General features: G+C 39.5%; 1 protein-coding gene across 1 annotated transcript; it reads right to left on the bottom strand.

The window, feature by feature from the left end:
- Positions 1–2,026: 2,026 nt before the first annotated feature.
- Positions 2,027–20,787, bottom strand: LOC123753978 (protein SPT2 homolog). The gene is made up of 7 exons (XM_045736032.2): positions 20,596–20,787; positions 18,011–18,157; positions 14,119–14,223; positions 12,910–13,083; positions 9,893–11,085; positions 7,859–8,073; positions 2,027–3,155 (listed from the first exon to the last, which is right to left on the bottom strand). Exons 1-6 carry the CDS (start codon positions 20,653–20,655, stop codon positions 7,899–7,901), a joined length of 1,854 nt encoding a protein of 617 aa, XP_045591988.2. The 5' UTR covers positions 20,656–20,787; the 3' UTR covers positions 2,027–3,155; positions 7,859–7,898.
- Between the last annotated feature and the right edge of the window lie 23 nt (positions 20,788–20,810).

The following is a 20,810-nucleotide window of genomic DNA, read 5'->3' as shown; positions in this document are numbered from 1 at the left end:
GAACTCTATAATAATCTGACTAATGCAAGGAAAACTGGTATGCAAGTGAGCTTGAGATTCAATGTGTGAAACAGGAGCATCTGAGTGGCTTGATCAGATATAGTGTTTCTTATTCATTCAATGCTTGATTTCTAGGTAATTCTGCTCAGATGCTCACCAAGGCAAGCAAAAGATAAAAGTTAAAAGTGCAACCAAATTAAAGTGGGGAAACTCCCAAGTTGCAGATCAGCTTGATGGGGATTCTGCAGAGTCTTGGCATATATTAAGAACTTAGCCCACTGATGCTGACAGTTAAGTACCCAAATCCGAAGCTTGGTAGCCACAAAGTGGTCTGCTAAGACGATAATTTGAACAAGGTTACATATATGCATAGCAGAGTACAACTGAAGGTGACATCAACCCTGAATCTAACATGGAAAATGTTGAAGGCATCTCACCTGGCTGTAGCAGTTTGCCAATCCTATAACTGATATGCAATGGCAAAAGGCACAAAATAGCAACCAACCAGTCATAATTAGTAACAGGTCACCCAAGCCTCTCCACAATGTGTGTAGGAAAGGCCTGGGAATCCGGGCAAATGTTACACTGGTATACAGTCAAAATGCTTCTGAAACAAATTAAGTCTATCTTGACTAATTCTGAGTCACTGAGAATGGAAATGTTTTAAATTGATGATAAGCTCTAGTTTTTACCAAAGATGAATCTTAAATCTGTTTTGCTGCAAAATGGGAGTGTTTTGCCATCAATCCATTTGGTTATGCAGCCCATATGAAGGAAACATGACAACTTGAAGCTTTTGAGGTATATAAATGATGACCAATGCCAGTGGCAGCTCTGTAGCAACTTGAAAGTGGTTGTTCATGTGATGGGTGTGCAGGGTGGATACACAAGGCACTGCTGTGTTCTTGGGGAGTGGAAAAGTTGTGCGAGAGATTCCCATTGTGTCGTGAGAGACTGGTCACTCTGCCTATCATTGGAGCCTGGGAGAAACACATTCAGCATCCTACACTTGCTAACTTGAGCAAAATTTTGTTACCACCCGACACATATAATAATTAAAATTGCTGATTATCTATTGTTACATTTGAATGTCAGCATGTCAAAATTCATGATGAAACAGCTCTCTTCACCTTAGAAGCAGACAACTTTTGAAAAATTGTTGACAAGTGTTACTGGTTGACCCTAATCAAATCCTGTCAGGATTTGGATAATGAGAGGCAATAACAGCCTATGACCTTAAAAAAAAATCCATGAAGAATTGTTAAGGTCAGACTTGAAAGATAAACAAACAACTTACTTTCAAATAAAGGTAACAGTGTACCAAAGTGTGTGCGCATGGCACAAACACCTGTCCTGAACAGTACCAAGGGATTATGAATGAACTGCAATTGAAAATACTGAATCACCAGCCAGTTAAGACATGAGACACAAAGACTTCCAAATAATGTAAATGTAATGACATAGCAAGTATAGTACACAGATGAAACCACTGCACAGTGAAATCAAGGTTTCAAAAGGTCAAAAACATGGCATTTAGCTGAAATTGGTTATGAACCAGTTTCCAGTCATCACAAATTAGTCAGGAATACTGTGATGAGGCTTGAGTCTGTGGACCAGGTATTACCATGGAGATGTAATCTGGTGAGGATCAGGAGCCACGCAGCCAGGTGGAATAGTGGACAAACTTGAGTCTTGTGAGTGCAATTTGTTGGTCCTTTTGATGACAAGCAAGGATTGGAAAGGTTTTGAGTATTTATAAGAGGAATGTCCTGTGGTCACTTTGAGCTGGCCTGAGGTTTTTCCCAAAGGCTCCCTAGTACCAGTAGAACCCAAATGATCCTTATGTACATAAGCTAACATTATCTCAGTACAGCTGTCATAATAGTATGCATATTGTATCAACCTCAACCTAAATGTAACAAAAGAATTTATTAAATGCTTGACACTGGCACTCCAAGTACTGTATTAGCTATAAACTTACAAATGAAAGATTCACTGATGGGTTAAAAGTAATAGAAAAAGAATATGAACCATTTGTATACATAGTATACAATATATTAAAGGAATTAATTAGAATTTACAAAATACAATAACTAGCATATTCTAAATATATTTGAAATGCATTAAAATAGATTATTTAAAAGATGCATTTTATATATAATTCAGAAACAAGACAAGATTTTAAGCATCACACACACACAATGTTCACTATATAGTACACCATCTGGCTGCCTCAAGGCTTATCCACTCACCTTTACATAATGTTACATTCAAATGTAGCCAAGTGCACTGCAACTTTAATATAAATTCAGACACACAAAAGCCATGGAAAATGAGTCACAATTTTTAACAAAATGCAGACTGTACTGTATTTATATATAAATATTTATTATTTACTTTCGACTAATTTACCTAGAGAGTTTACCGATTTACAGAAGCGAATAACAAAATTTCTACCCACCACTCAGCTGAACACATCTTGCCCATGTATACAGTTTCAGGAATTTGTCACAGAATATATAAAGTGAAAGGTATAATTATATATAATTATACCTGTGAGGAGTAGGTGGTTGCAGCACTGTATGTGAAGAAGAGGTCAACTGAAGGTATCAGTTGTGTTACAACAATGCTCGACATGGAAGTAAAAGACACATGTTGAGAGCCACAACCTGTACACCATCACACAAAATATGCAAACATGAGCAAATTTTTTGCATTGTATCACAGCACGTACAGATCACTATTTTATCTATAGTCATTCTGTACAACTAACTTCATATGGTACTTTTTAAATATACACACTATAAACAGATCTCGCTTAGACTGCCCCTGGTAGAAAACCTTTAGTTGATATTTCAGTGGCAAAATAAGGTACAGTAAATACCAATGTTCAAAAGAAAGAACACCTAATGTACAAGCTCATCCATTCATGCTGATGCAAAATAGGAATATTTATGTCAACATTTTTCATATAATAGTCAACAATTATTTCTTAAACAAAATTGACAAGCATGTACTTTTAAAAACATTCTTGTATTTTATCTATATAGTACAATACAACATTTCTCTCCACTGGCTACAACGTGAGGCTGACTCGTGCGCATTCTGACATCTACCCTATTTCCCACGTTTATAGTGAGAGGGTGGGGAGGCACCTGCCAAGAGACAAAAGTAAAGAATTGTAGAAAAAGTATTCATAATGTAAATATGACAACCTCTCACACTAATGTCTGCACCCAATAATAATATGAGAAATTGTTATTATCCCAATCCCTCTATGCTATTTATATCAGAGAAGGAGTCAGGTATTTTGTGGATCAAATCATGTAACTACATGAACAAGATATGTTTCGATGTGAACTTAAGCAATTAAGTGAACTATCATATGCTGGAAAATCTTAAAACATGAATACAGTGGTGTACTGAATTTACCTTATTTTACATGAGGGCCACTATATCTCTAGTGGCTTGTGAAAGATATTCCCTCCCCCCTCCAATCACCATTATTCCTGAGAATTTTTTCCAGTTGAATTTTGAACTGGAGTAATGTCTAAAGCATTTATGGCTTCAGCAGGTAGCAGGAAGCAATTTCATAGGTTTATTACCTTATGGGTGGGGGGAAAACCAGTGTTGAATGTAATGAAATGCCATTTTCTGGGTACAGCCTCGGAGGCTCCCTGGAGCTATCGGACTGATATTAGTAATATTAGTCTAGGATTTTAGTCTCGTGGAGTTTGAGCCTACTGGGGACCACGAGCCAGAACCTGGTCCCCTCAGAGAGGTGCAGGGAGCAATGGCCTATGAACCAGTCGTAGAGGTAGGGCAAAACCCGAACACCTAGCAGATGGGCCACCACAACCCGGGGAAGACGTGTGAAAACTCGAGGTGCTCAATGGATGCAACCCACACGTACAGTTGGAGGTAACACTACCTCGAACAATAACCTCCCCTGACCTTTACTGGGTGGCTGGGAGTGGTGGTGGAGTTCCAGTGGTGTGGTGGGTGTGGGAGCGCTGTTATGGTCCCCATCTACACTAGTCTCCTCCACCTCCTGGATGGCCAAGATGGAGGGAAACGCCGAGGCACTATTCCTCAGGGTGGCGGAAGCTACTTCAGGTTCTGTTGAGATCTACAAGTTTTGCATTGTATGTGGATATACTTACTTATTGTGCTTTGGAGGAGGTGGGGTTAAGCTCGGGCTTTTTGGTCCCTCTTCTCAACTGTCATTCAACTGGGGGGGGGGGAAGTGGGGATATACATGTTCCTGTGCTTATTGAGCTCTTATCATATCTACTTTTCAAATTTTGTATGTGTATGTAGCCTACCTCCACCACATCACATCCTGGTGTTTAACCAGTCATTTATTATGCATCCCATACCCATCTCGTGATTAGTGGTGCAAAGGGTTACAGAGGCAGAGGATTGGGCGCCGGACAGCTGGGTGGACAGCGCTTCGGATTCGTAGTCCTGAGGTCCTGGGTTCGATCCCAGGTGGAGACGGAGACAAATGGGCAAAATGTTTCTTTCACCCTGATGCCCCTGTTACCTAGCAGTAAATAGGTACCTGGGAGTTAAGACAGCTACCACGGACTGCTTCCTGGGGGGGTGTATAACAAAAAGGAGGCCTGGTCGAGAACCGGGCCGCAGGGATGCTAAGCCCCGAAATTATCTCAAGATAACCACATAATTAGTCCAGGAACTGAGCCCCAGTTTATTTACCAATGCAATAACCACCTTGTGAAGCTAGTTACACATTATGTTAACACACATTCACAGGCCTAATGGCTCAGGTTCAATTCCCGGCAGGGGTGTAAACAAATGGGCATACTGTAGTTTTTCACCCTGATGCACCTGTTCACCTAGCAGTAAATAGATACCTGGGAATTGCTGCTACGGGCTGCTTCCTGAGGATGGGTGTATTCACCTAGTTGTGCTTGCGGGGGTTGAGCTCTGTTCTTTCGTCCCGCCTCTCAACTGTCAATCAACTGTTACTAACAACTATTTTTTTTCTCCACACCCCACACACACCAGGAAGCAGCCCGTGACAGCTGACTAACTCCCAGATACCTATTTACTACTAGGTAACAGAGGCATAGGGTGAAAGAAACTCTGTTCATTGTTTATCGCCGGCGCCCGGGATCTAACCCGGGACCACAGGATCACACGTCCAGCATGCTGTCTGCTCAGCCACCGGCCCCTTTGTGTGTGCGTGTGTTAAGATAGAAATATATGTACTGTAGATATAATAGAGGAAAATAGAATGGTTAGAAAGGCAGGGTCCAAGAGCAAATACTGTGGCTCGATTCTGCAGACATACAGTAAATAAATACAGTGGTTCAGTGCCTGACCTGAAGGAGGGTCATTTCAGTCCATCGCCCTGTGGAGCTGGATGCTTTGAGTAATTCAACTTCTATTTGTTGGGTTGTCTGTACGGTTCACGTGCGGGGTGTGTATACAATGTTCTTGTGGATTGGTTAACTCGCTTTCCGTCCCAGTTCTATGGAATAGACCGTTGATGATGCATTCTTTTGTTGGATCTGTGAGACCTATAAATGTCTATGTGGAAACAGCACCTTCCCTAGTATGTGGCTCAATTCCCTAATCTCAAAACTCTTGCAGTGGATGCCTTTTGACTGGACTGGTTGAGGTGACTATGCACTTACCTTCTTCCCCCAATTCAGTTGTCATCCCAGGTTCTGCCCATCCTGCCTTTGTATTCGGTGAAGGTAATCTTTTTGGCTACTTGGTGGCCAGCCTAGCCTTAGTAGTTTCTAGTGCTTCTAACTCGGTGTCCGAACCTGGGCATTCTTCCAAGGCCTCTTTCAGTAAATCAGCTCAAAGATGTACTTTGCTAATTCAAGCTTCTCTGCTGTATGCATTTGAAATTTTTGACATGCATCTATATCCATTTGTATGGCTAGTGGGTTGGCAGGTTTGTTGGTGTCAAACCTGTGTCTTTACTCGTGGCAGCAATATGAGCTTGCCTGGCGCTCATTTCACCACTGTCTCTTCGTCATTCTTCAGTTTCAGTCAAGGTTGTCTGTCATTTTTGTGTTGCTTGTTTCTAGATTGGCATCTCATGTCTGATACTCTCGCTTCTTATCACACTGCATTGGCAGAGACATTGTTGCTTGCAATTGGTGTCGACTCTTCAGTGCAAATCCACAAGTTGTCATGTCTGTTTCTTCACCTCTGGCCAGATCATGCTCCTTCTAAGTAATCCTGGTCTCTTGACCCAGTGTTGGACTTCCTCTCCCCACCCCATTTTATGACTCGTGATATCTTTCTCAAAGCTGTGTTCTTGTAGGCTTTTGCTTCTGGCTGTAGGGTTGGGGAACTTCTGACTCTCCACCTGAGGTAAGGACTTTGTTCCTTCAGCTCTGGTGGGCAGTTTGTTCGTTTGCAGCCTTCTCCTTTTCTGCTGAAGAAAAGGCTAGCTTTTGGAGTGGTCTGTTGATGACTAATGCTTGGTTGGTCTGGCTGGGGGTACATCACTTGTTTTGTCTCGTGACAGCTCTTTGCTGCTAACTACAGGTCACTAATGGTATTCTGCCATGGTGGACGTCCTGTTGGTTGACCCTGTCTCCTTGGTTACCTGTTCTAAGGCTCGTATTTCCCCAGGTCATCTGCAGTGTTATCAAATCTATCTAGCCTACTAACTACCTTCATGTAACAGTAGAATAGCAGAACTGAAGAACAGCAACAGTTGGAGCGTTGGGGGTGCACCGCCTATCAGCCAGCCATACATATTGAAAACTCTCACCTCAGTCATGCAATATACTATTGGCCAGGTCAACTCAGGTCAATGCTGCAGGTGTTCACGAAGCTGAATGTGGCACCCTTGCTAATACACAAAGATTACTACCTGTACTTCTACATTAAAGGATGCTGAGGATCTCACATGCTCTAATTGCTATATTTAAGATCAAGTTCAGATTGAGGAGTCACAGAGAGGGTTTAGACGTGTAATCCAAGATTCTGGAGAACGACCATGAAGTACCTCAAGTCGAGTGTAAATTACTGGAAGCATGTACAGCTCTGTTATGTAGACGATGAGTCACAATAACATGGCTGAAGATATGAAGACTAAACCACACACCAGAAGATGAGGAGACGATGACGTTTCGGTCCATCCTGGACTATTATCAAGTTCATTATCACAATTGACTTCATAATGACTGACGGACGGAAACGTCATCATCTACTCATCTTCTGGTGTGTGGTTTAGTCTTCACAGCTCTCTAATATTCAGCACCTTATACCATTCAATTAAAAAACAAAAGAGGACCCATTTCCTAATTGGGGGTCCAGTGTAGGAATCCCAGTGCCTGGGATTCCTGCAGGGCTATTTCCTGCAGACCCTGGAAAACCCATGGGTTCGGTGGTCCACTGGATATCCCAGTTGAACCCGCACTTGCCATTAGCGAGTTCTAGGGTTTTGCATCACCTGTGCCACATGGCGATGCTTATACCTTTCTGCTTCTGCCATTCTGCCTGTTGGTTCTGTGACACCTTCGACCCTGAGTGGTGGGACTTGTTCTCCACATGTTGCTTACCTAATAAATCTTTGTGAGGATGTTCAGGGTTTTCAAGCTGCGACCACTTTACGCTTGGGGGTTTTCTGTTTTACAGCGGTCTGGGTAGTGTGTCCAGTTGGATGTCCCAGAGCTGTCCAAATTGCTAAAAATAGTACGCAGTTTTTCAAAATCTATGTTTTAGTCCTGTGCAAAATAATAGAACTTTTAATTCACAATATAAATAGGGCGAGCCCAATGGCAACTGAATGGACTGAACTGGGTGGCGACACAATGAGGCAAAATAGGTAGCGACTATTAGAGTGATTGTTAATATACTATACCTTGTTACTTGTGTATTCAAATGACCACGTGTTTTAATGCTCATCTCCTGGATTTTTTTAACTGTTTCATTCTCATCATCTTCCGCTTCCTCTCCTCCTCTTCCCGTTGAATATCTTCAAGATCTTCTTTAAGTCCAATTTTGGCTGATATTCGCTCTTCTTTTTGCATCTGAGAGAAAGATGCTTCCATGTCATCACAATCGTCATCGTCATCCCTGAAAAATACATTATATAATAGATCTCAAATTAATTGTTCACTTACATATAGCAGCCCATCCTCCAAAAACAAAAGTACGTGTAACAACTATTGGCCAAACGTACAAGAATGGACTGTTGTAACTTAAAAATTTTTTTATTTTGTATTATCATTATTTCCCAAATGGCATATTAAAAACTGAAAATTAACTAATCAATCTAATCTAACCTGTCATAGGCCTAAACTATGGCATTTTAGGCCTAATTTAGTGAATATATGTGCTATAATAGGCATAGGAAAGTTTAGGTTTGATTGTTCGTTCTTGTTTTGTGCCCCTCTACAAGATTAACAGTACAAAATGTCAACTTTTTGAGGCACAGCAGTCCATTTTTGTAAGTTTAACAAATAGTTGCTTTAAGTGCTATTATTTTTGGAAGACAGATTGAAAAATAAATAAAAAAAAAAACTGATTCATTAGAGTAATACTTCCACTGCCCAGCATGGTTTAGGATGAGCTTGCTAACTGTTTGTAACCTGTGTGACACAACCGAGGAAGTTTTAAAGTACCACCCAAGATTTTAAGAGTCCCGTGGGTACACAGGGCTCACACCTGCTTCCTCAACCCTCCAGTAAACATGCCTACAGCATCACCTAATAAGGATGAAATAAATAAGTAACTGCAATATAACCATGGTAGTGTCTCAGAAGATCCTGACTGATGAAAACTATGTACAAGGTTCACATATCAGTGAACCCAATGCTGGCTATGGTGTTCACAGCATGAGGCGGACATTCACAGCACACAGCCACAGTTTGGTGCAGCTATGCATCATGAAACAGGACCTCATATTACTTTAGAAAAGAAACTTGTGGAAAATTATTCATATTCAGGATTTAGTGACCATAATTATTATAATAATATTATAATAATAGCAGTGTTGTGGCTAGAGTTAGCAACTAACTAGCATGTGATGCTATGCTTTGCTTGGATTAAGAGATAGGGAATACCTTTTAATTAACAATATTAGTAGGACAATTTTTTTTTACTTCATTTCTTCTCGTGCACCAGTCTTGTATAAACAGTGGCACAGCCCAATGGTTAATCTACTTAGAATTGGACAAGAATGAATATTCTATTGACTTGAAAGTCTTCTTACATTACATCATTATGAAGCTCAGTGAGTCTCTCAACCTTCCTCAATTAAAAGTAATGCCAACACTAGATGATATAGTTAAAAGTGACTCGTACAAATATATGCATGAATGATAACTAACAAACCCTCATTAAATGTACAGTATAAAGGTATTATATTATTTGGAAGAAAATTATTATTTAACCTCTAAACTGCTAAGCTATTTAAAAGTCCTATAATATGGTGTGCATTTGGAAATTCATAAGGTGCAAAGGTACACTATTCAATGACTCCAGGACATAAAATATAAGAGCAAAGGAATAATTGAAACTGCAGGAGGCCCACTGGCCCATGTGAGGCAGCTCCTCATATGGAGGATAGACTAGAAGCATTAAATGTTTAAAAACTAGTGGATATAAGACAAAGATGTTACAACATATACAAGGAGGATTTTTTTTGAAACCTTGAGAAAGAGAGGCCAGAATTTCAAGTTACAAATACAAAGGTGCTATAAAATGCACAAATTTCTTTTAAATGAGAGAGTAGTGAATGCTAAAATTATCTGAAACTTTAAAGGAAACTATAACAAAGAAAATAGTTAAGGAGGGACACTAAGATTGAAGCTCTCATCTTTTAACTCCTTTTAGATAATTTCACACGATAGTACACACAAGGAATAATACTCAAAAAGAATAGAGTACTTACTGATATTTTCTTTTATCATATCCAAACAGGTTTCTAATTTCACTTGAGATATCTATGCCTTGATCTCCATCATCGATGAAATCATCCATATCGGAGTCATCATCCTCCTCTTCTGAGTCACTGGCAATGCGCATTTTGGGAGGAGGATTGTATGCAGGCCGCTTCGGTGGTGGTGGTGGTAAATCTCTAACTTTACTCTTCTGAAGAACCTTCTGTGATTTTGGAGGCTTCATATCCTTAGGTGGAAAATCTCTAGGCTTTGGAGGTTTCATATCTCTTGGCGCGAAATCTTTACCAGTAGACGTTTGAGTTTTTGGAGCTGGTGGCTTGGAATTCTGCACAGGTTTGATTTCTTTGATTTGAGGAGGATCCCGAGGCTTTTGTCCTGCAGTTGCAAAGTACTTCGATTTGTCAATTACTTTGGGTTCTGGCTTAGGCTTTTCAAGAGCTTGCTGTAATTTGGTAGGATTTTCTTTTTTTATGATCTTTTCACCATTCTTTCTAATTTTTGGTGAATCTTCCACATCAGCCTTTTGTTCCTTTTCCTTGGGCTTCTCTAATTCTATTTTGTGTTGGGGCAACTTGCCCAGCCTCTTTAACTTGCGTCTTCTCTCATCTTCCAACTCTTCCTTTTCTTTGGCAGTTAGTGGCCGGCCCAAGTCTTTCTGTGGTTTTTCCTTTTCTTTCTCTTTCTTTTCCTCCTTCAAGACTGGAAGAGGCTCTGCCTGCTTCCTTTGAGCAACTCTAAGAAGCTCCTCAAAACTCATTGGTGGTGGAGCAGCAGGTCTAGGCTTCTTATCTTTCAGCTTTTTTGATTTCTTCTCATTGAAGACTTCAATCTCTTTTACCCTCTCATTATTGTCTTCTCGGTCTCTTTTCTTCTCCTTATAGTCATCTCTGTTTTTCTTCTTCTCCTCCCTATTGTCTTCCTTGTATTTTTTCTTCTCCTTATCACCGTCATATTTAAAGTTATTGAATTTATCACTTTTATAGTTGGTGAAATTAATATTAACAACCTTCTGGCTAGAAGAAGAAGAGGTGGACTTTAGTTCAGACTTGCTTGATGCACCATCATATGCATCACCATCATTTATAAAATCATCATCCTCAGTTGCCTGTTTGCTTTTACGTTTTCTTTTTCGAGGAGCCAATTCATCTTCCTCCTCTTTCTTCAACGTATTAATAACTCTGCTCTGTAATAATATACAATAACATTATTATTAATATTATTATTATTATATGCATATTAAAGTGGCAATATCAAAGAAAACTATTTACAAGGAGCACAAAACCAATTGCATAAAACATTTAGAATTTTGCTAGTTTCTTTCACTGGAACATCACCCTTTAATACACATTACTGTTTCTGCTATTTTAGTGGTTTGAGGTACACCTGTACTGATAATATTCAAAAGTTTCATTGATTTATGGGGGACTTCAGTAGACACCATAGAGTTTTGGCCATCATTTGCCATATTGTATACAAAATTCAAGAGCCTTAGTTTCCTTCCTGTGCCTTAGGAATGAGCCAGCAACTATACTGTTATCACCAACATTAAATAAGATAAACACCCACATTGTGTATTTGCGAAATTTATGTAAAGAATTAACAAAGAATAAAGAAATTTATGTATAAAATGTGGTGTAAATTCTTTACATAAATTTCCCAAATACACAAACATACAAGTGTGGCTTTACTACATACCTTGATATATCCTATGTTATTATGTCTGTGAGAAGATATTACAATACTTACTAACATTAAATTTAGTAAGTGCTTCCTTTGGACTTTTTGTTGCCATCACCATATACTTTACCATGTAAAGTATATGGTGATATCTCAACATTGTTGAGATAATTTAGTACAAAAATTTTGTTCGCTCAACTTTCTTCGACAAAAAAGTTCAATTTTTATTATTAATTTAGTAGAGGGCACAGAAAAGTAGGCAATAACCAAACCTAAGCTTTCATAGGCCAAATATAGCACATATATGTACTTAGTTAAGACTAAGGTGGCATATATTAGGCCTTCAATTTCTTATTTAGGTCTATATTTTTTGGGTGTTATTTATGCACGACTATTTAGTGATTTCATTGCATATGCTTATGGGATAGCCTGAGAATTCTACTGAGCTTCTGTGCCCCCCCCCCCCCCGAGTGTAGCATACCAGCAGAGATTAGGAAGCAGAGTTAATGTTCAGTTATTTTATAAGTGTTAAGTGAGGTTTCATTCCTGTCAATTGATCAGTTAGATATTCAATGTCTCCCTGATGCAATATCAGCTTTGCTGACACCAATCTTGAATAAACCCTGTGTATTAGCATGTAAATTACTGATTAAACTTATGTTAATAGTTGCGCTTGTATTTTCGTGAAACTGGTTCAGAGTATTTCTACTAGCTTTTGATAGCCTTAAATCACCCATAATGACACCATACAAGCCTGTTAAGTCATGACATCTTTATAGATGTCATGACTTTGAGGAGGACTGGAGAGAGCTCTTCATATTGATTTTGTTTTGCATTGAAAGGGTTCTTGCGACTTAAGTGAATCTCAAATGGTGAACACCTGAGGATGACCACCCCACAGAGGAACCCCACTTAACTAATGTACCCAGATTGGGTACCTCCGGTAGTTGCTGGATCTTGATAGCTTTTAATGAGCCATCTACCATATGCAAATTATTGACATTACATGCAACTGCAGTCAGGAAAAGTAATATTGCACACTCAGGTTCATACGTTTCTTGTTAGGAAAAACAATTCCATTTCTTACAATGGCAAACTGAGAGAATGGGTTGCTCAGCCTGAATTACTTGCTAGAAATCTAGGTCATCATGCACAAAAGCAACTACAGTATCTAACTTAAAAAAAAAAAGTGCCAAATAAATTATGATTTACATAATTGTGCCATATATATGCTGATGCATTTGAAACATAACCTCTAAAAGGATGTGGTAAAGCATAAGACAATTAAATTACACCTTAATAATACCTATTAAAACAAGATTTCACATACCTTGATATCTGCTATACTGCTTTTGGTAGAGGCCTTGACAAATCTCAGTTTATCATCTTCAGGCATGTTTGCATATTGATTAGCTAGCTTACTGAAAATGGTTTGACTCATTGTAGATTCATAACCATAATCATCCTCATCACACTGCTCCTCCCCTTTGGCAGTTGTTATGTCCTGTAACGAAAACACAAGAGCATTAATATCTTGTAATATAATACACTACAAACAGTAGTAGCAATATTTAATAATGAAACCTATAATTTTTTAAATCCTTCTATGGGGATAAATTTTGGTGTTCTAGGCCAACCCGTTCTCGCACTTTCTTATAGTCAATATTGACTTATTAAATAAGTGCATATGTGACATACTAATTTATTGTGAATATTTTAGTTTATCTTGAAAAGCTTCATAGAAAACACCGACCTTACCTAACCTTCTTAGTATGTTAAGATAAGCATCTTATTGCTTCGTAACTACAATTATTACTTAACCTATACCTATAATAGGTTAAGTAATAATTGTAATTACAATTGAAAAGCTTCTATGAAGCTTTTCAAGGTAAACTAAAATATTCACAATAAATTAGTATGTCACATATGCACGTATTTAATAAGTCTATATTGACTATACGAAGGTGCGAGAACGGGTTGTCTAGGCACCAGGCTCTTGGGTGCCTTGATGGGAAAGGAAGTGTACAGCTGGTGAAGGGACTTCCGACTTTGTCACACGGTGTTATTTTAAGTGCAGTATTTAAAAGTTAGCACAGTTTTTCCAGTTGATACTTTACCAGAAAGAGGCATTACATTAAACACAGGTTTTTTATTAAGTAGACTCCTGATCATTATTACAAATTAAACTGATTTAGTTTAAAAGCTATTAATATTGACATTTTCATCATATGGCTTGTACAACATACGTTGCAATTTAACTTTGGATTATATGATTGTTTTGTTATTTAATCTAATAACTGGCTCCAGAAAACACTAGCTCTAAGACAATGTGTCTTATATAAATAAATACTAAATAAAGTAAGCTGATTCTCTGAATTTTAGACATACGCTATGAGAACCATTAAAATATTTTATTAAATTAATTTTTATAACAATATTAATAGTTATAAGAAAAAAAGAAACTCATGAAGTTTCTGAACCATAGTGTCATTAATCTTGAATTGCGAGAAATCAAGTAATACCCCAATTTCAAACTTACCTTGGCATCATCTAAAACAGATTTGGAAGCACCTTTGTTTCTGTTGATCATGGCTTTAACTCTCTGATTAGACTTCCTGTCTTGTGCTCTCAGGGCCAGCAAATTCTGAAATATCACATGGAATACTTGTAGCATTTTAATAAACATTATATAATATGGATTTCTTGTGTAAAAAAATTATCCTTACCCACTTCCCAGTTTCATGGAGCAGATGTTTGCCCCAAAGATGAAAAAGTATTATGAAAGAAATGGTTGCAGACGACATAAAAATAGCAATAATTTTTTTTTTTTAAGTCCATACCTACCTGGCCATTTGTTGGTTAACAAAACCAGCATTGAATGTAATGAAATTATAATTTCTGGGTGAGCCTTGGCAGCTCCCTGAAACTATCTCACTGAGATAGCTCCCAACTATTAGGTCGCATCAACTGTGGAGTTCTTAGGCTTACCAGAACCAAAACCAGAACCTGGCCTCCATCAAAGAGGCACAGGTAGAAGATGACAGTAACATCTCACTAGGGAAGACATCCAGAAAGTCAGTGAACCAAAACACAGAACTGCTGGTTCAAGAGGCCGAAGCCTCACAATCTGCCTAATGAACTCTCCCAACTATGTAAACAAATAACCGAATCTCTCGAAAGTAGTGTGTGCTTGTCCACTCCACCTCCCCTACTCATTTATAGGGGGGGAAGGGGAAAAGGGAGAGGATCAGGAATCAAAGAGCTACCAGGGCTTACCCAGAAATTGGCACTTCATTACACTCAAGTGTTGGTTTTCTGGGGGAAGCTCTTTGTGTCTTCCTGAAGCTAACTACCCACAGGAGGAGGACAAAATACAGGGACTTACAATAGAGAAGGTTGAACTACCGGTAGTCAAGACAAAGTCTGACAAAAATTAAAAAAACCAGTGTTGAATGTAATGAAACGTCATTTTCTGGGCGAGTCCCGGAGGCTCCCCGGAGCTTAATGGGCTGGTATGTATGTATTAGACCGTGGCATCAGTCAATTTGATTGGAGTTCTTGTTCTAGGTTCTGGAACCAGGTTCTGGTTCTATGAGCCAGAACCTGGCCCCCCCTCAGAGAGGCACGAGGAGCAATGGCCTATAGAAACCTCCATGAGGTTGGAAGCAATCCATATCTACCATCAACCGACTTAGGCACCCAAAAAGGTAGGCGTCACAAAACAAACTCCACCTGGTTCAAAATTGCTACCGAAGGCAGAACTATCAAGCAGAACTCCCTGATCCGAAAACAAGAAAACAAGCATGATGTCACAACCGCCGCCGCACCACTGTCTGCACGGCTCCCCCCTCCTCAGGAGGCAAAAGGGGAAGCCCCAGATCCCAGTGCCAGCTATCCAACCCCAGTTCAGAGGCTGAATATCAAAAACCAGGTTGAGTATAAAGGCCCACATCAGACTCCCCTCAAGCATCCATGCCCACCACCTGGGATAGAAAAGCAGAGTCCTGAGGAAAGGCTTCAAAAGGAGGGGCTGGCTGGAAGGAAAAACCTGAAACCTCAGCAGAACCAGCCAGTTCAACAGCCTCAGCACCTGAATTAAGGGGAGCAAACCCAGAAGCTGGCCAAGCCACATCCGAAGCAAAATCCTACCCCAATCCTCGGACGTTTCGTGGCCGGAAGCAGGGAGGAAGATGAGAGGGAGGGCGAACTATGCCTGACGGGAAAGGAAGAGGAGGTGCTAAGAAAGCCAAGGTAGAGAGCAACATTTAATAATAATAATAATAATAATAATAATAATTTTATTTACAAAAAGGCAAAATGGGTGTGAGAGAATACATAAAATTGGTATTTTACATTCTAGCAGTCACTAACATGTATTGAGTTTTGGGCAGAACTTCCTGGACTTCCATATCCAGATCTCTAAATACAAGTCGGGGCAGCTCCAGAACATCCAATTGGACAAACCTAGACTGCTGGAAGTAAGCAAAATGAAACTGCAAAGCAGTCCCTGCCTGATACTCATGAATTTCATCTGGAGGGTCCAATAAGAGTGCCGTTTGGGGAATACAGACCCCACAAGACTCAGGGTCATATTTATCACTGGCCCAACAGGCGGCATGGAGGCTGAATGAATGATTGTCACCCCCCCTTGGTATGGACTGTGAACAACTCAATTTTGTACAAGGCAAAAGCAGGGAATATCCATTTTTGGACATCCTAAGGAGGACCAGTAGTTTGACCTTGAGGGGACCTCCATGCAAGCCTAATGTAAGTATATTACATTTTATTATATAATATAAATATATATATATATATATATATATATATATATATATATATATATATATATATATATATATATATATATATATATATATATATATATATATATATATATATATATATATATATATATATATATATATATATATATATATATATATATATATATATATATATATGTCGTACCTAGTAGCCAGAACGTACTTCTCAGCCTACTATGCAAGGCCCGATTTGCCTAATAAGCCAAGTTTTCATGAATTAATATATTTTCTCTAATTTTTTTCTTATGAAATGATAAAGCTACCCATTTCATTATGTATGAGGTAATTTTTTTTTTATTGGAGTTAAAATTAACGTAGATATATGACCGAACCTAACCAACCCTACCTAACCTAATCTAACCTATCTTTATAGGTTAGGTTAGGTTAGGTAGCCAAAAAAGTTAGGTTAGGTTAGGTAGTCGAAAAACAATTAATTCATGAAAACTTGGCTTATTAGGCAAATCGGGCCTTGCATAGTAGGCTGAGAAGTGCGTTCTGGCTACTAGGTACGACATATATATATACATACATACATACATACATACATATGTTATACTCAAATTCTGTCAGTGAAATGTAACCAATCACAGGCAAGTAGGCCTCTGACGTCATGCCAGACAGAGGAGCATCAAGCCATGCTCCCAGCAGCCTCAGTTATCCTCACAGACCCAGAGTAGGTGGACCTCGGCTGGCCAGTTATACACCTGTTTGCCTCACTCAATAAATATATACAGAAGCGACTACTGTGTCTACATTCAACCCGAACAAGGCAAACGAATACTGGTGGCAGCGGTGGGATATGGCGGTGGCGGTGGCGCCACCGCCACCTACATACATACATACATACACACACACACACACACACACACACACACACACACACACACACACACACACACACACACACACACAGCCTCGTAGGGGCCTCGTAGCCTGGTGGATAGCGCGCAGGATTCGTAATTCTGTGGCGCGGGTTCGATTCCCGCACGAGGCAGAAACAAATGGGCAAAGTTTCTTTCACCCTGAATGCCCCTGTTACCTAGCAGTAAATAGGTACCTGGGAGTTAGTCAGCTGTCACAGGCTGCTTCCTGGGGTGTGTGTGTGGTGTGGAAAAAAAAAAAAAAAAAAATAGTAAACAGTTGATTGACAGTTGAGAGGCGGGCCGAAAGAGCAAAGCTCAACCCCCGCAAAAACACAACTAGTAAACACACACACAGGCTTCCTGTCCCCGATAAAAATGAATTAAATTACAAACTAAATTACAAACTATACTATAAAACAAACATACTATAATTACAAACTATACTATAAAATGAAAACAAAATATTTTATATAATTTTTTTTAATGATATCACTGGAAAGAGCTGATAATTTTCTTATCAATTACAAAATAAAAAAATAAAAATAAAATATATGATTTAGCCTCGTATAAACCCAATAAATTATAGGGTCAAAACAGTTGTTGCCACAAAAGGATTTATATTGCTTAGCTCTTCACTAATGAAATACCTGTACTGTATATGTTCATTTTTGTGTGTGCAGGTAATAATGTAACTTTATGAACATATGAAGATTAACTGCATAGTGAATTCTCTACATAAACTTACTTCTTTCTTGCGCCGTGCTTCCTCATTCTCCTTCTGCTTCAACTCCTCTTTCCTGCTCAACACTGCTTGGATTGCTTCCAATTTAGGCGCTGCCCTTTCTACCTTTTTTGGTCTGGACACCTTGGTAGAAAACCTACTGACTGCAGCCTGAAAAAGGAAAAAGTTGCATGAAATCCTCGTGAAATGCAAACAATGAGTGAAAATATGCATAATTTAAGTATATCATTGGGTTATTACAGAAAAATGGAACGGGATTGTGAATTGATGTACATCACATCCTGTAAATAAACTAACATCTATTGTAATGAAATGCTTCTTTCTGGTGAGCCCTAATAGCTCTTTGGTGCTTGCTGCCTGGCAAGCTCCATCTAATTTAATCCACACCAGGCCCTAATGAGTCATAAATAAGGCTACTGGGGCAGCCCGTCCTCCTAAGGTTGCCCAACGTCAAGAAAATGGTCACATTAAAGTGTCCTCTCCTAACCTACCAGAGGACCCAAAACAGAAGATGGGACAGTACGTAACTTTCACGAGCCGCTTCCATTTTCTTGTATGACAATTTTTGGCCTTATGTAACACATACAATCGAAATGCGATGTTCTTTTAAGAGGCCAGGTTGACTGGGGACCAGAGACCATAACCTGGCCCCCTCCTTCTATAGAGGCACATGAAGCGGGGAATCGTAAATCACCCTAAAAAGAAAAGGTCCCCAGATAGGGGACTGAAATGATTAAGTGCACAAATAATACTAATTACCTTCCTACAGGCCCAGTCCTCAATCCAGCTGACAGCTGAAAAAATAATGTCTTGTACATGTCAAAGAATGATTACAGATTTTGACCCCTAATGTACAGCTTGGGATTTACATGCATAGTCACTGATGTGCAGCAAAAAAATTCCTCATAGCATGATTAATTTGGATGCAAAATGTAAGGAAAAGTGGAAATAAACTGAATTCCTGGGATCTACATTGTAAACAGTTTCTTGCACTGTGCAAGTTGATGGTATAGTGGCCAAGCCACATCTAAATTTACCCAAGGGCCACTAACACACTAGTGGCCTCGACAAGGACAAAGTCGACGTTTTGTCAAAGATCCCCCAATTCTGATTATTTTTTCTAGCTGCATTTTAAAATTCATATGTCAGGCTGCTCACAGCCTGACGTATGAGTCACAGCCTGGTTGATCAGGTATCCTACAGTATGTCTTGTTGAGTTTGAAACTTGCTCCTTGTGTTATATCTAAACTTTTGAAGTTGTCTGGATGAATATCCTACAAATTGTTCAGTATTTTACAAGTTTCGGTGAGATCAGCCCTGTCATGTCTGGTTTGCAGTGTTGCTAGCCCTGTGGCCCTCAACCGTTGCTGATACATGAGTTGTCTTAGTTCTGGGATGATTTTTGTTGCCCAGTGTTGAACTTTCTCCAATGCAGCCTTCTGAAGATGAAGATGTTCTTCTGAAGATGAGGTACCTGGTTGATACCTGGTTGATGGGGTTCTGGAAGTTCTTCTACTCCCCATGCCCGGCCCGAGGCCAGGCTTGACTTGTGAGAGTTTGGTACACCAGACTGTTGTGTAGAGCGGCCCGCAGGCCCACATATCCACCAGGTCTAAATCTGTATTCCTTAGAGCACTGGTGGGAGGGATACATAATAATTTACACTAGGAAAATATTAGAATTACTGATTCCAAATCTGCACACAGAAATAATCCCACGCGAGACCAGAAGGCATGGCAGGATGTGCAAAATAGCCCCATTGAAAAGCAGACGTGCAATAGATACGCTGAAAGAGAATTTTATCAACATCAAGGCCCAAGACTTTCAACACTCTTTTCTCTACATAAATAGGGCATAATTGGCTAACCTCTCAGTGTTCAAAAAAGAACTCGACAAGCACCTTCAAAGGATACCCGATCAACCAGGCTGTGACTCGTACATCAGGCTGTAAGCAGCAGCATTGAACAGCCTGGTTGATCAGACCAGGAACAGGAAGCCTGGTCGAAGGCCGCACCATGGAGACATTGACCCTCGAAATCATCAACAGGCAAGTAGGTAGTCCATGCTAGGTTACAATAATCCAAGTGGGGGCCCACCAGAGATGCCAGAGCAATACACACTAAACCAGACACTCTTAATGTTAACCTTGGATGTCTAGACGTTCGTATGCATGAATGTACATATAGTATGTATCAATGTATAAACATGTGTGTCAATGAATGAATGAACATGTCAATGAATGAGTGTATACATGTGTCAATGATTGTTACACTTGACCAACATAACATGCAACTTTATCCTCTGCTGGATACATCAACGATTCCTACTATAATTTTAAATTATATTTTAAGCACGCAAGTAACTGAAAGCTGCATAAATGTCAACAAGAACTAAACATGAATAATTGAACTCATGACTTTTATTAACGCAGCACGGTAACAATATACCAAACATGGGTGCAAACGTGCTTAATACGATGTAGGAGCGTCATGGGGGCACGCTTATTACAAGAGTTTTGACATTAGAGCAAGAAGTGGAACAAAAATAGGTTGCGGGGGTGGCAAAGCAGGTCAGACTCAGTCACCTACCTCTTTCTTGTTGAACTTATCATTATCCTTAGCGAGCTCCAGTAAGTAGCTGAAGTCCATGGTGTGTTGCGGTGAGGTATTGACCTACAGAAGGGACAGGAATGGCTCACAAGGGCAGTTTCTGTGACCAGACCTCAAGGTGCTGAGAGAACCATCCGACCAAGAACACTCCTCGCTACTGACTGAACAATAACACCGTGTTTCATCCCCAAAAA

Source organism: Procambarus clarkii, chromosome 6 (genome assembly GCF_040958095.1).
Source record: "Procambarus clarkii isolate CNS0578487 chromosome 6, FALCON_Pclarkii_2.0, whole genome shotgun sequence".
Classification (NCBI taxonomy): domain Eukaryota; kingdom Metazoa; phylum Arthropoda; class Malacostraca; order Decapoda; family Cambaridae; genus Procambarus; species Procambarus clarkii.
Note: the sequence above shows the minus strand (reverse complement) of the source record. Positions and strands in the feature narration are given on the sequence as shown.

Coding starts and splice junctions, on each gene's coding strand:
- LOC123753978 (XM_045736032.2), bottom strand. CDS start 20,655: ATGGACTTCAGCTACTTACTGGAGCTCGCTAAGGATAATGATAAGTTC. Junction 18,158..20,595: donor ATAAGTTCAACAAGAAAGAG/GTAGGTGACTGA, acceptor TTCCTTTTTCAG/GCTGCAGTCAGTAGGTTTTC. Junction 14,224..18,010: donor AAGCACGGCGCAAGAAAGAA/GTAAGTTTATGT, acceptor GTGATATTTCAG/AATTTGCTGGCCCTGAGAGC.